At 34.5% G+C, this 14,410-nt stretch overlaps 2 protein-coding genes and 1 pseudogene across 2 annotated transcripts; 2 read left to right on the top strand and 1 right to left on the bottom strand.

Moving 5' to 3' along the window:
- Positions 1 to 1,262: 1,262 nt before the first annotated feature.
- On the bottom strand, positions 1,263 to 2,734 carry LOC140746615 (uncharacterized; annotated as a pseudogene).
- A 2,737-nt stretch (positions 2,735 to 5,471) lies between these two features.
- On the top strand, positions 5,472 to 6,824 carry LOC140746576 (uncharacterized). The gene is made up of 2 exons (XM_073078704.1): positions 5,472 to 5,772; positions 5,922 to 6,824. Exons 1-2 carry the CDS (start codon positions 5,472 to 5,474, stop codon positions 6,248 to 6,250), a joined length of 630 nt encoding a protein of 209 aa, XP_072934805.1. The 3' UTR covers positions 6,251 to 6,824.
- Positions 6,825 to 10,580: 3,756 nt separating this feature from the next.
- LOC140746819 (uncharacterized) lies at positions 10,581 to 12,728 on the top strand. Its single transcript, XM_073078915.1, has one exon. It carries the CDS (start codon positions 10,667 to 10,669, stop codon positions 12,278 to 12,280), a length of 1,614 nt encoding a protein of 537 aa, XP_072935016.1. The 5' UTR covers positions 10,581 to 10,666; the 3' UTR covers positions 12,281 to 12,728.
- Positions 12,729 to 14,410: the final 1,682 nt, after the last annotated feature.

The raw sequence follows: 14,410 nt of genomic DNA, 5'->3' as shown, positions 1-14,410 counted from the left end.
CAGCAGCTTCGATAAATGGTCCATATGTTCATCAAAAGTTTTTGAAATACCATTATGTCATCTATGTAATTCATTACATAATTAGACAGGTTATGTTTTCTTATTATATTAGTCAGTATCCTTTGAAAAATTGCCGGAGATGTCTTCAAACCGAAAGGCAGGCAAGTCCATTGATAATGACCTTCCTGTGTGACAAAGCCTGTCTTCGCTCTGTCACTGATCCTCAATGGTATAGACCAAAAAGCAGAATTAATGTCAAGCGTAGTAAAATACCTACAGTTTATTGTTTTTACCATCAGATCTTCTATTAGAGGGAACGGCTGTGGCTGTGGAACAATAATTTTATTAAGGTCTCTGAAGTCAATACACAATCTTGACTTTTTCCCTTCATCCCGTTTAAATGCCAATGTCACTGGTGCTGCGAATGGGCTATATGATTCTTCAATCAATTCATTCTTCAGCAATTGACCAATTTGTTTCTCAATTTCTTCTCTATCACCTAAGGAGCACCTATATGGTCTTTTTTGAGCAATATTTGTCCACTTGTAGGTCTATAAATGCTTCATAGTTTTTCACTTGCCCAACATCAAATTTATCTTTCGCAAATATGTGTTTATAATCATCTAATAATGTATAAATTTTTGTTATTTGCTTATCTTCCAAGTACGTAGTATCTATATCAAATTTATTCACATCTATGCCCTCATTGAAATTTATCTCATAATTCAATATTTGTGACTTATACTCTTTGGTTTCAATTTCTGAATAGTTGTATTTCTTGTCTCCTATTGGGCTGATATGTTTTCTTGATCTTGGGTTGGCGTTTTTCTGAAGTTGGATGTTTAAATTCCCGTCATGGGTCAACCCAAACTTCTTTATTGTATCCAGTCCCAAAAGCAATTCATGAGTGAAATTTTTATCATTGCAAATAAATGCATTTATTTCCTCGTCAATACCCAGTATTTTTCCATTTAATTTTACTAAACCTGTTGTTTTTCCCCCACCACCAATTGTGTTGAATTTATTTTCAAAGTAATTTATCTTTGAATTTTTTACTTTTAATAATTTGGAATTTATTAAAGTTATATTTGATCCAGGGTCATAAATACCTGTGCATTTCAGTTTCTCATTCAATATTACTTCAACTTCTATTAGTGGGGGAATATTTAGTTTTTTGTATCCTGAAATTGATCGATCTCTAATGTCAAGTTTTTGCAGTGTTTGACACTGTTATCGTATCTCGTATCTCGTATCGTGTTATCTTATCGTATCTCGTTATGTTTCTGTTTTTGCAGTGTTATGGTATGTGTATGTACTGTTGTGTTGTGTGTGTTCTTGTCTTCTTTGAACCAGCACAAATCCTCAGAGTGAAATCTGTTTTTCTTTCCAATCTTGTGACATATCTGACATGGTGTTTTTTTTCGCCATTCTAATTCTGATTTAGTAGATATTTTTTTGTCAGTAACTTTTCTTTTTATATCGTTATTTTGATCTTCATGCATTCGTAAGGCACTAAATAAAAGAGTTGGGTTTGTCATTTCCTGTCTATCTAGTTTGCTTCTAACATATGTTGGTAATCCTGTGACAATTAAGTCAGTGAGAGTTCTGTTATCAATATCACTGTTATACTCCAGTAACAGTCTCTCCTTTTTCAATGCATATTCCAGTAGAGAGCCACTTAAATGTTTGTATGTCAATGCATAGATCACCGAGGACCAGCTTTTGTCCGCAAATGTGTTTAGAAAACTTGCTTGCCATATCTCCCACAGTGAGTTAAAGCTGTGTTTAATTAACATAGACTCATACCAGTCGCTTTCTGAGTCATTCAAAAATAATCTCAAAGCACAAATTTTCTCTGTATTACAATTTAAATCAAATCTTTTACACTCACTCTCAAAACACTGCAACCATTGCTTAGCGTTAGTGATCTTGTTGTCAAACTTTTTCAAAACAAATTTTTCAGTTAATCTGCTCAAATTGTTATGTTGTTCTTTGTTAGTATTGCATTTATCACTTAATTTCTCTAAAACTTAATCTTTCATCTGTAGTAGCGGATTGGCTTGCAGTTTGAGTCAATTCTTCTAATAAATAATCATTAAACATTATATTTCCAGTATTATCTTTGTATAGTTCTAGCACATCAGTTGGCATAGATATCCACACTTTTCTATAATGACTTCTTCTCTGTAATGTTTTTTTTATTTTTACAAATTCCGGTAGCTTAGTCAATTGAAGGTGATGTTTTGCCGCTTGAAAACATGGCGGAATGAGATATGTTATTCCCTCTTCTGTTGTAATTGACTTTATAGTTATGATGTTATTCTTTGGATCTTCGTCCGCTGCCAGCTCAACCACAAATTGTAATCTTGCCATGATCTACTATTATCCAATCAAACTCTGACAATTGTCGATTTATAATATGTTGGATGATACGGGGAGCAAAAACGCACAATTTGATTTATCTAAAAATAGAAAAATCGACAATTAAAGGTTTTTACTTCCAATATTTTTGTAGATCGATACTATTATTAAACTTAATGAATTTATATGATTTACTTCTATTTCTTACAACCACAGTTAGCTATTTAAATCACTTTACGAGCAGGCTTATATTCTACTCCACTCATAACCCTCTTAAATCTCCTGTCAGTGTCGCAACGTCAAACTTTTAAGGCGGCGTACACACGGTATAAATATTAGGCCGCGTACACAGCAGACAGTATACAAAGCTTACATATATATTTGAATCATGATAAAAAAATAATCTTTTACTTTTGTAACATTAGTACAGAAATAGGTAGAGCGTTGTATGTAGAATTTGTTAGGTTAGGTTAGAACATAAAAGAAAATATAAAATTAAGCGACCAGGCTCGCCACTTGAGCAAATGAAATCTATTCATGTAAATTGAGACATAACCTTATTTTATTTTTGGAGTTTACTCCTTAAGAAACGACTTGAGTTATAAGGCCCGGTACGGAAATTTTATGAGGAGTAAAATCAAGTGTAACACGAAAAGTTGAGGCGTAACGTAGAAAGAGACAGACATATATATCTGTAGGATTGAACGTGTAAAAGAATGAGATGGAATACATTACACAGCGTATCTCATTCTCGGGGTCTCCTCTTTGCGCGATACTTCGTAGTCTCACTGTATAGTTCACTACCTCCAGTCTGAGAGTTGAATGTGTGCGTATGTTTGTACGTGTGTGTTGCGCGCCTGCGTATTACGAAGTTCTGCCACAACTTGTATACTGCTGCCGAGTACAGGGTATGCATGCTGTATAATAAATGCATATAGTAGCATCTTTTGTATACATCTATATACAACGTACATAAACAGCAACCTAACCATCAAGTTTTAATGTTTTTATTATTATTATTATTTATATTATTTTGTAACATACTTTATGTAATACGCATTATTGAAGTAATATAAATAATCCGAATAATTACAGATATATGTTTGTTTCTCTTATCATTTTAGCAGATGCGTTCATTTACCCTTTTTTTCTATTCGATATATATCATAATTATCGTTCGTAAGGAGTAAACTCCAATCGTGTGTCGTAGCTGACACACACACACTTTTTTTATAATATTATAGAGACAATAAAATTGGTCAAATACGAGTTAAACTCACACGTCATAGAGGCTTCCGTGCCACCAAAATGTTCTTTATTTTTATTAACACGCTTTTATTAGCTTGGGTTGTACGTTTGTATGTATGTATGTACGTAACAGTAACGGAATCTTTGAGCCCGATTTCTATCCACTTTGAACGTTCAGTTTAATTCAAAATTTTGAAGAATTATCAAAAACCGATGACAATACACGATTTTAATAATTTTGTACCATTGTCCTTATCAATATCCTCAGGATTAACGATTTTCGAGGCGAGAGAAAGCGCCTTATGGAGCGTTCAGGCAAAGTTACTAGATTGATTTTTAGCTTTGGAAAATAATAATGTTATTTCCCTATAACTCAAATGTACTGAAACATATCTATAATGCCATCTTGTAGTATGATTTTTAGGATTCCGCACTCAAAGGATAAAACGATAAAAATAAAAGGATAAAACCCTCCGCTGTCTGTTCGTGAGTCACAGGGCTTTATCTCTTAAACCGTAATAGATAGACACTTGATTATTTTATATACGATGCATAATGATGGTCGCTATAACAACAAATACTAAAAATTAATGAAATAAATTTAGTCCAAAAAACTAAAAAACACGCTTTTATGAAAAAATCAACTAAAAAGTATTTTCTACTTTTTAGTTGATTTTTTCATAAAAGCGTGTTTTTTAGTTTTTCGAACTATATTTATTTTTAGTATTTATTACCACATAACAACTATATATATTATTAGTATATATAGTATATATTATATTTTGATTATACAGGGTGAATTTTTCAAATAGGCCTTCAGGGCCAAATCCGAAACTATGAGGATTAGCGAAAAATGCTGAAAGGAGTTACGAGGCCGATTTTGATAAAAACTAAAACTGCATCATTAGTTTTTTAAAATATCTTTTTCCTTAGCCGGGAATCGAACTGTTATATTCAAAATTCCTTAGTAATATACTGCCGACCTCATCATTCTTAATTAATATATAACGCCTTCCAACCATGTGGCCGGCAGTTGCACCTAATCCGCGTCCGCGAAACATTTAAGTTTTAACATTATAAAAGAAAAGTGAGGGGATAATTTCTCTGTAGTTTTAAAGACATTAAACAGTAGTGACAGCAGTGTGTGTGTTTTTTTTTAAAAAGACAATCAGGGGCTGCCGCGTAACATTGGTGTCAGAAGTGGGATCTCGTAAGTGGTTTTAGAAGAGAACCCTGAGATCCCGAACCCCTGGCAGGTCCCCTCGATAGTTCATATTCACCGACGGTCAGTCTCAGTCAGCTCTGAGCCCGCGTCAGGCACCAGCAGTCGCTACAGGAGAAGCATCGTGGTCGACAGTTAGTCTCACAAATCAAGTGAGCCTGCACCCGACCAGCAGCAGAGACCCTCGTCCAACTACAACCAGCTCGCGCAACTCAACCAACGTCGGACACGTCATCGTCCTGACGGAGCCACGTCATCATCGCGTCGCCGTCAGCGAAGCAAGGCCAGGTCATCGTTTGTACTGAGAGGACTAAGTGATAACTAGTGATGATCGCGCTTCTAATAATTTTGTGAGTAACTAAGTGTAATTACTTAACTTTGACTATATGTATATACTTTCACTATAATTACTTTACCTTAACTTATGTTTTGTAGTTGTATTTCTATTTGTGTTCCTTGTGTTATTAATTAACTATTTCTTTTGTGCTGTATATCTGTAACTTTTATTAATTCAAGTTAAAATGTCCCTAAAAGGTGAACCTGCTGATAAGTCCGATAAAATGACATTAAACTTTTTGACGAAATTCATAAGACCCTATAACGGCGATTACCAGCATTTTTAACAAATTGTGAGAATGCCATGTCATTAGCTTCTGCAGACCAACAAGTCATATTATGCAAATATATAATATCGCAATTGGAAGGTAAAGCCCAAATAGCTTGCAGTCTCAAAACTTTTTTAACTTGGCAGGATTTAAAACAATTTTTAAAAACAAATTTTGGCGAAAAGAAACATTCCTCGCATTTGCTTATTGACCTGCAGAACTGTCGTCAGTCACCATCCGAATCTGTATCTCAATTTTCCCTTAGGTTGGAGACGTGTTTAACCCGTATCCAAGCAGATATCCACTACTCTTGTTCTGATAGGTCCCAATTACCAGGTAGAATAGCGGCAATGGAAGATCTAGCTTTAAATACGTTTTTATTGGGGCTTAATACGTTTTTATTGGGGGGGAAGAAGATAAATTATACAAACTAACCAGAATAGCTCAACGCCCCTCGAAACACTGTTCTCTATGTAACAAGCAAGGGCATAGTTCGTCAGACTGTTATAGGAACCATCATAAATCCTATCACATGCCAAATCCTGCCGTCCCTAATTCATTTCAAAACAATATAAATAGTAATAAATTCTGTAATTATTGTAAAAATAAAGGCCATATGATAACCGAATGTCGTAAACGTGAGTTCAACAACCGGCGTCGCGTTACAGAGTTCAAGTCGCAACCTGAGCCAGGTCAATCTACTCAAAACAGCAACGTTAGCTCTAATGCAGCAAATAATGCAATTAATTATTGTGCAAAAGACGACACCTATTACGGTAATAATTGTAATAGTGAGGATGGTAATTTAAACTAAAAGGGATTTCGGATCAGTGCCCTCCGAAATCGTCAATTTCAAGTGGCACAGTAACCATTAGATATCACCCAACTCGGTCCAACCCTTCGAGTTTTTATAATATGATTTCATCTCAGTTTAAACAGCTGAGTCCTTCCAAGACCAACGCATCTCAGTCTAAGAAGCTGAGTCCTCAAGCATCTCAGTCCAAGCCACTGAGTCTTTTCAAGTCCAATGCATCTCAGTCCAAGCCGCTGAGTCCTTCTAAAGCCAACGCATCTCAATCTAAACCACTGAGTCCACAAGCATCTCAGCCCAAGCCGCTGAGTCTTTCTAAAGCCAACGCATCTCAGTCTAAGCCACTGAGTCCACGAGCACCTCAGTCCAAGTCGCTGAGTCTCTCTAAACCTAAAGCATCTCAGTCTAAGCCGCTGAGTCCTTCTACCTCCGATACGCTTCAGGTTCTAAATCGTCCTAAAACCTATGCAGAATGCTTATTACAACCGAAGTCATTGAGTCCTACCAAGTTATATACAAAACCTGAAAGTCAATATGGTGGTAGGCCTCTCCCACCTCAGCCACAGAAGCTGAGTCATAATACGATGTCTCGTTTGCCTACAAATTCAAAACATTCAGTGCCTATTTTCGAAACTTGCGTAAATAAATACAAAGTATCTTTACCTTTCATAAACATGATGACAAAATACTCACAGAGACCACTTAGTTTTCTCATTGATACGGGTGCTAGCGTGAGTATAATCAAAGAATCAAGTTTAGTAAATAAACCTCAATTTTCTTGTGACATTATAAAACTCAAAGGCATTAATGATAACGACACCTACAGTGAAACTCTGGGTTCATTTAATTTACAACTAGATTTGTCTGACAAAACTTTACAACACAAGTTTCACGTTATTGGTGATGGAGTAAATTTAAAATATGATGGAATCATCGGCACAGATTTTCTTAGATACTTTAATGCTAATATAGATTATGACTCTAAATGCTTGTCTTTATACGGTCAGAGCGTCCCAATTTTATATGATAAACCTATTTATATCGTCCCAGCTCGCTCAGAAGCTGTAATTGAATGCATAGTAGCAAACAAATCATCAGACTTACCTAATCTGCGTGAAGCGCTCATTTTAGATCATAGGGTCTGTGATGGCGTTTACGTCGCTAATTGTATTGTGTCTCTAAAACCAAATAACCGAGTTAATGTTTCCGTGCTAAATACAACGGAATCCGAAGTTCGTATTAACGAATTCAAAGTTAATTTAACCCCAATTGATTTTATAGAAATTTCAAAAATAATTCCCAGCACCGAAATGATAAACACAATCTCGTCCTCACCCTCAGATCGTATTGATCGCGTTCTTAATTTAATACGACACGAGCATCTTAACTCAGAAGAGAAGCAAGCCCTTCTAAATTGTTGTTCCAAGTATTCAGATATATTCTACCTAGAAGGTGATCCTCTCACGCATACAAATGCCATACAACATTCAATAAATACCGGAAATGCCGCACCTATTAATGTTAAATCTTATCTTTTTCCTGATTGCCATAAAGAAGAAGTCGACTCGCAAATAAAAAAAATGTTAAGCCAAAAAATTATACGACCTTCTATCTCTCCCTGGAGTGCCCCAGTTTGGGTAGTACCCAAGAAATTGGACGCTTCAGGTGTAAAAAAGTGGCGTATTGTAATTGACTACAGACGCCTTAATGACGTTACCGTTAACGAAACTTTCCCTATACCGTTAATAACCGATATTTTAGATCAACTAGGGCATTCAAAATATTTTACTACATTGGACTTAGTCTCTGGCTTTCACCAAGTAGAATTAAATCCTGAAGATGCATCCAAAACCGGATTTACTATTATTAATACTAACGGCACATCAGGCCACTACGAATTCACCAGAATGCCGTTTGGCCTCAAAAATGCCCCTGCTACCTTCCAACGCCTTATGAATACCGTCCTTTCAGGTCTTCAAGGCCTCCACTGCTATGTATACTTAGATGATTGTATTATTTATAGCCACGATTTATCTACACATATAAACAAACTACAATTAGTATTCGATAGATTCAGAGAATATAATTTAAAACTACAACCCGATAAATGTGAATTTTTGCGTCGCGAAGTATCTTACCTTGGACACATCATTACCGATAAAGGTGTATCTCCGAACCCAGACAAGGTCAAAGCAGTCTCTACCTATCCAGCTCCATCAAATCCAAAAGAAATAAAATCATTTTTAGGCCTGATTGGCTATTATCGTCGCTTCATCGATAACTTTTCTAAAATCACTAAACCGCTTACTTCTTTGTTAAAAAAAGATGTTACTTTTCACTGGGGCCAAGACCAACAAAATGCATTCGAACTATTGAGGAAAAACTGATCACAGCTCCACTTCTCCAATATCCGGATTTTTCGCAGCCTTTTATAGTCACTACAGATGCAAGTAATTACGCCGTAGGTGCAGTTCTCTCCCAGGGCATAGTAGGAAAAGATAAACCGATAGCATATGCGTCCAGGACTTTAAATAAACAAGAAGGAAACTATTCTACGACAGAGAAGGAATTACTGGCAATTTTATTTGCGGTTAAGACCTTCCGTCCATACCTTTATGGCTATAAGTTTAAAATTATAACCGACCACAGGCCCTTAGTCTGGCTATTTAACGTTAAAGATCCGGGTAGTCGTCTTATCCGATGGCGCCTAAAATTAGAGGAATATGATTATGAGATTGTTTACAAACCAGGAAAGTTAAATTCAAACGCAGATGCACTTTCGCGAATTCCTATTCACGCCATAAACCGGAGTGGTTTACTCCATTCTAGCTTAAATAACCACACATATGAAAAATACTTTAAATTACAATTTACTAATTCCATAACTAATAACACACAAATTGAAGAACATTCTCAAGCTCTACACTTGACTAAATGTAAGTTAATTGCATGCCCTACATCTTTAGATTTCGATAATTCTATACCTCACTGTGAAGAGCTCCTTTCTTATATTGAAGACTCGACTAAAATCCTTGAAACTGAACGTGAACCAAACTCAATACTAGAGATTTCATCTCATGGTAAAACTTACTATTTCTTATTTACAAAAGTCCACCACTATGACGAAACTCAGTACAGAATAATTTATGAATTACTTTTGAAATTACGTAATTCCATTATCGAGCACAGCCCTGACGCAACTGAACTTGCCCTATCCGATTTTTCTGAGCCATTTACTAAATTGTCATACACTAAAATCTACAATATGATCGCATTTATTTTTAATAATACAAACATTCATATACATATATATAAAAATCAAATTATCTATCCTACCCCAGCCGAGGTGCCGCAGATCCTCAAAGAAAATCATGACTCCCCTATTGCAGGTCATGCAGGCATTAAAAGAATGCTTAGCCGAATTAAAGCCTCTTTCTATTGGAAATCTATGCGTTCCGACATAGAAAACTATGTCAATAATTGTAAACTTTGCCAGGTAAATAAACCCCTCCGGGGCTCGAATAGAGCTCCTATGGAAATTACATCAACCAGCACAAAACCTTTCGAAAGACTAGCTTTAGATGTTGTTGGTCCCCTTCCTGAAGCTGGTTTCCAAAAGTTCAAATTCATTCTTACTTTACAAGATGATTTGACCAAGTTCACCTCTACCTACCCTATGATTACGTCCACCAGCGACGAAATAGCTAGAAATTTAGTCCATTTTATGTCATTGTTTGGTTTTCCTAAAACAATTTTAACAGATTTGGGCACGTGCTTTACGTCAGAAATGTTTAAACAGGTAACCGATATCTGCAAAATTAAATCTATATTCACAACTCCCTATCATCCTCAAACCAACGGAGCTCTAGAACGCAGCCACGCTACACTAAAGGAATACCTAAAGTCGTTCGTCAATGAAAACCAAAATGATTGGCATTCTTATTTGGCAACAGCCGTGTTATCATACAACACAACACCTCACAGCACGACCACCTTCACCCCGTTCGAACTGTTATTTGGCCATAAACCCATAATTCCCAATTCACTATATGAAATCAATAGTAATAACACTTACCATGAATACATTCGAGCACTACAATATCGAATGAAGTTTAGTAGACAAAAGGCTCTTGAAAATATAATTAAAAGCAAAGAATCATCAAAGATATATTACGACAAATCAACCCGTACTACAACATATAAAACTGGTGACATGGTCTACCTTAAGTGTCACCACAGACTAGGAAAAGCCTTGTCACCTATCTGGAAAGGCCCTTATAAGATAGTGAAAGTTAATAACAAACACAACGTTACTTTATCTTTAAATCGAAGACATGTAAAATATCATACAAATGAAATAAAACCGGCAAAATTATAATATTTTTATTCTTTATTTTCAGAACTTTTGGGAAATCCGACATGGTTATATCACAAATAACCCCCATTGCGCACAGTCCAGGACTTTTCTATGATCATCTAGACAACACTTATTCTTATAATGATTTTTGGAATGTCATTACTCATATTGACATGGTCTCAATGGAGCCACACCTTAATAATATAGAAAAACAAATAAAAAAAACATTAGATATATGTATCAAATTCCAACTCAATGAAATTTTCCAATGTAAAGATGTTTTCAGCCCCATCGAAGCACTGTTGCAATCAAACTTTATAAAACTATATTCTTTATCACATTTAGTGTCTGCAGACTCTCCAAATCGTTTTAAAAGATCTTTAGAATTCGGCGGAGAGATCTTGAAGTTCTTGTTTGGGACCTTAGATGCCGACGATGCTCGGAAATATGACGCCGCAATAAACGCGTGTCAAACTAGTGAAACTGAACTCTTTCGGCTTATGAAAGAGAACATTCACGTCGTAAAATCCACTATAAATACATTTAATACCTCCTTAAATCGATTAAATAAAAATGAGCACAGATTGAATTCCCAAATAGATAGATTAAACGACATTCTTACTCAAACTACCAAAAATAACAACGAATTAATATATGTCTCAAAATTAAACAACTTAGTAAATATTATCAAAGGATCCTTATTGACTATATCAAACTCTCTAGAATCAATTCTTAATGCTATTTTATTTGCAAAAGCCAACGTTTTACATCCCTCAGTAATTACTCCTACAAATTTAGTAAATGAATTGTTAAAACATGTTAATTCAATCAATAAAAGACTGGACTTTCCAGTTCCTCTCAATATTGAAACAATACACAGCCTTATAGATGTTTCTAAATTAACAACATACTATTATAGGAAGAAAATTGTTTTCGTTATTCAAATTCCTCTTATTTCTCCTGTAAAATATGCCGTCTATAAACTGATTCCTTTACCCACTCCTCATGATCCAATGCAACCTAATACATTTGCTTTGATACAACCTATCAAACCTTACCTCGCTATTACTGAGGATAGATTAAATTACGCCATGCTAGATACTTTAGAACAGTGCCGTAAAGTTGATAACAACTACTCTATCTGCCCAGCAGTTACAATTTTCCCCAGCATCACTAACCCCTCTTGTGAGACTAAATTATTAACAGATGTAGTACTCAGTCTACCGCAAGAGTGTAATTCCAGGTTAATTTCCGGTAATATAGATATTTGGCAGAAACTCAGTGGGAATAGATGGATTTTTGTTCAATCAAAGTCAAATAAAGTAACACTAAAGTGCAACGATATCACAACTGATTATCCTATTATCGGGACAGGTATCTTAAAGCTATCAAATGATTGTATTGGATATTCAAAGACCTTACGGTTCACGCCTTCAACTACCTACTCTATAAATTCTAAGAATCAATTTATTATAGATTATGATATCACGCAAGATGATTGCTGTAAGAGGGATATATTTAACAAAACGATCTCCTCATTGTCTCCGATAACTCTATCCAATATTGCCTTAGACTCATTGAAACACTCCTCACGACAGTTAGAAGATTTAGAAAAAGAAATAAATAACTTCCAGGAGCAAACCCATTTTGTAAAATATGCCCCTTACTATTCTTGAATTACTTATTTTCTGATTACTTTAATTTTATTATTTATTTTATACAAAATATATAAATGTTTTAACAGAAAAAGCAGTTCTTCGTGTTGTATACAATTTTTTAATCAATGTAGAACAAAACGGACCATTAAAAGGAGCACTAGCATTTCTAATTCTGTTGAGATGAAAGAAATTACCGATTCTTCGGAGCCGGAAAGCCTCTACACTTCTAATCGTAACTTGAGTAACAACTAATATTTAATACATTTGTGTTTAGTATTTTAAAATTTAAATAATATTACTGAATTTTCTTAAATACTGAAATGTTCTCTTGCTATTTACACTTATAACTATTTTGCTTATTTTTTCAATTCTTTTTACTACCTATCGAGCTATTGTTAAAATTCTATATTTAAATGTGTATGTAATAATTAAATACATATAAATGTCTCAAAATTATCGAGGTAAAATACTAAAGTAGATAATTAAGACTTAAATAATAATTAGTTAATGTGACTATTACTTAATTCTTTACTTATAACTAATGTAACGATAAATTAAACCTTTTCTTAATATTTTATATAAGGATAAATCTCGATGTAAACCTCATTTTTCTTTTCTTTTAATTCCGCTTCACCCTTAAAGGGATAAAGCTTCATTTAAGGGGGGGAGATGTTATATTCAAAATTCCTTAGTAATATACTGCCGACCTCATCATTCTTAATTAATATATAACGCCTTCCAACCATGTGGCCGGCAGTTGCACCTAATCCGCGTCCGCGAAACATTTAAGTTTTAACATTATAAAAGAAAAGTGAGGGGATAATTTCTCTGTAGTTTTAAAGACATTAAACAGTAGTGACAGCAGTGTGTGTGTTTTTTTTTCAAGAAATCAAGAAAAAAGACAATCAGGGGCTGCCGCGTAACAGAACGAGTTCATTTTGAAAAAAAATACACCCTCTATATTATTCCACTATCTGATAGTGTCGCTTATAAGGATCAAATTCTGGAAAGTAATGTTATGTGAAAAATTAAAGGAAAAGGAAAATTTTGAAGAAAATACATATTTTTTCATACCTTGGCATGCTAATCCTTAAGAATTATACATAACATATGACTTATGTATAATTCTTTAGGACTATACATAAGTGATAACATTAAAGAATTTGTAGATTAATCAACTAATTCTTCGATGTTATGGGCATGACAAACGGCTTAGTATGAGAAAGTAATAGGTTGGCAACTAAGTTCCTGCCGTTTTTAGAATTTACTTTTTAATAAAAATAGATAAGTGATTAATTAGTAAATTCTTATTTCTTTTTTTTTGTTTACAACTTCGTTTCAACGTTGAATATGATTTTCAATATGTGTTTGTTAAGTAATCACTCGGATTTGAACCGAAAAAGTCATTCTCACAAATTGTCAACTTTACATCTGTATTAAACGAAACTCTATTATAATGTTACAATGGTATAAGTCGAAAATCTATTATAATGGTCCTGAAACTAAGTTGAACATAAAAATATAAACTCTTGGAGAACAAAACATCCGCTTTCAAATGATTTGAAATATTAGGCCAAAAAATTGTTTATACGCGAAATGTTTAAATTAATGAATGGCGGAAACTTAACTGCCAAATTATTATGAAAAAAATTGAATTCTCTTAAAAATGAGGCTTTTCCTTTACTTTGTCATTTATCATTACTTCCCAGAATTTGATCCTTATAAGCAACACTATGAGATGGTGGAATAATATAGAGGGTGTATTTTTTTTCAAAATGAACTCGTTCGATTCGAGCTCGAAAAAGATATTTTAAAAAACTAATAATGCAGTTTTAGTTTTTATCAAAATCGGCCTCGTAACTCCTTTCAGCATTTTTCGCTAATCCTCATTGTTTCGGATTTGGCCCTGAAGGCCCGTTTGAAAATTCACCCTGTATACAGTAACTAAATAAGGTAACTTAATTGTTATTTTAAGTAATATAATTATGTATGTAGGAACACCGGACAAATAAATCGAATTACTTAAAAAAAATCTTGCACGCAAAACTAAGCAAGACATTTCCTCGCGAGCAGCTTTAGCAGCTAAATTCCGTAAACCCATACGTGCTTCATGGCGATCATGGCGATGCTTTATGGCCTGCGGATGGC

The sequence above is a fragment of the Epargyreus clarus genome, unplaced genomic scaffold (genome assembly GCF_041222505.1).
Source record: "Epargyreus clarus isolate Ecla_fem2 unplaced genomic scaffold, WU_Ecla_fem_2.2 ptg000013l, whole genome shotgun sequence".
Taxonomy (NCBI): Eukaryota; Metazoa; Arthropoda; class Insecta; order Lepidoptera; family Hesperiidae; genus Epargyreus; species Epargyreus clarus.
The sequence above is the reverse complement of the archived record's forward strand: the minus strand, read 5'-3'. Positions and strand labels throughout refer to the sequence as shown.

Excerpts from the sequence above, each read along its gene's own strand:
- LOC140746819 (XM_073078915.1), top strand. The coding sequence starts at position 10,667 with ATGGTTATATCACAAATAACCCCCATTGCGCACAGTCCAGGACTTTTC.
- LOC140746576 (XM_073078704.1), top strand. The coding sequence starts at position 5,472 with ATGTCATTAGCTTCTGCAGACCAACAAGTCATATTATGCAAATATATA. Across the intron at positions 5,773-5,921 it reads TGATAGGTCCCAATTACCAG|GGCATAGTTCGTCAGACTGT; the intron begins GTAGAATAGCGG and ends GTAACAAGCAAG.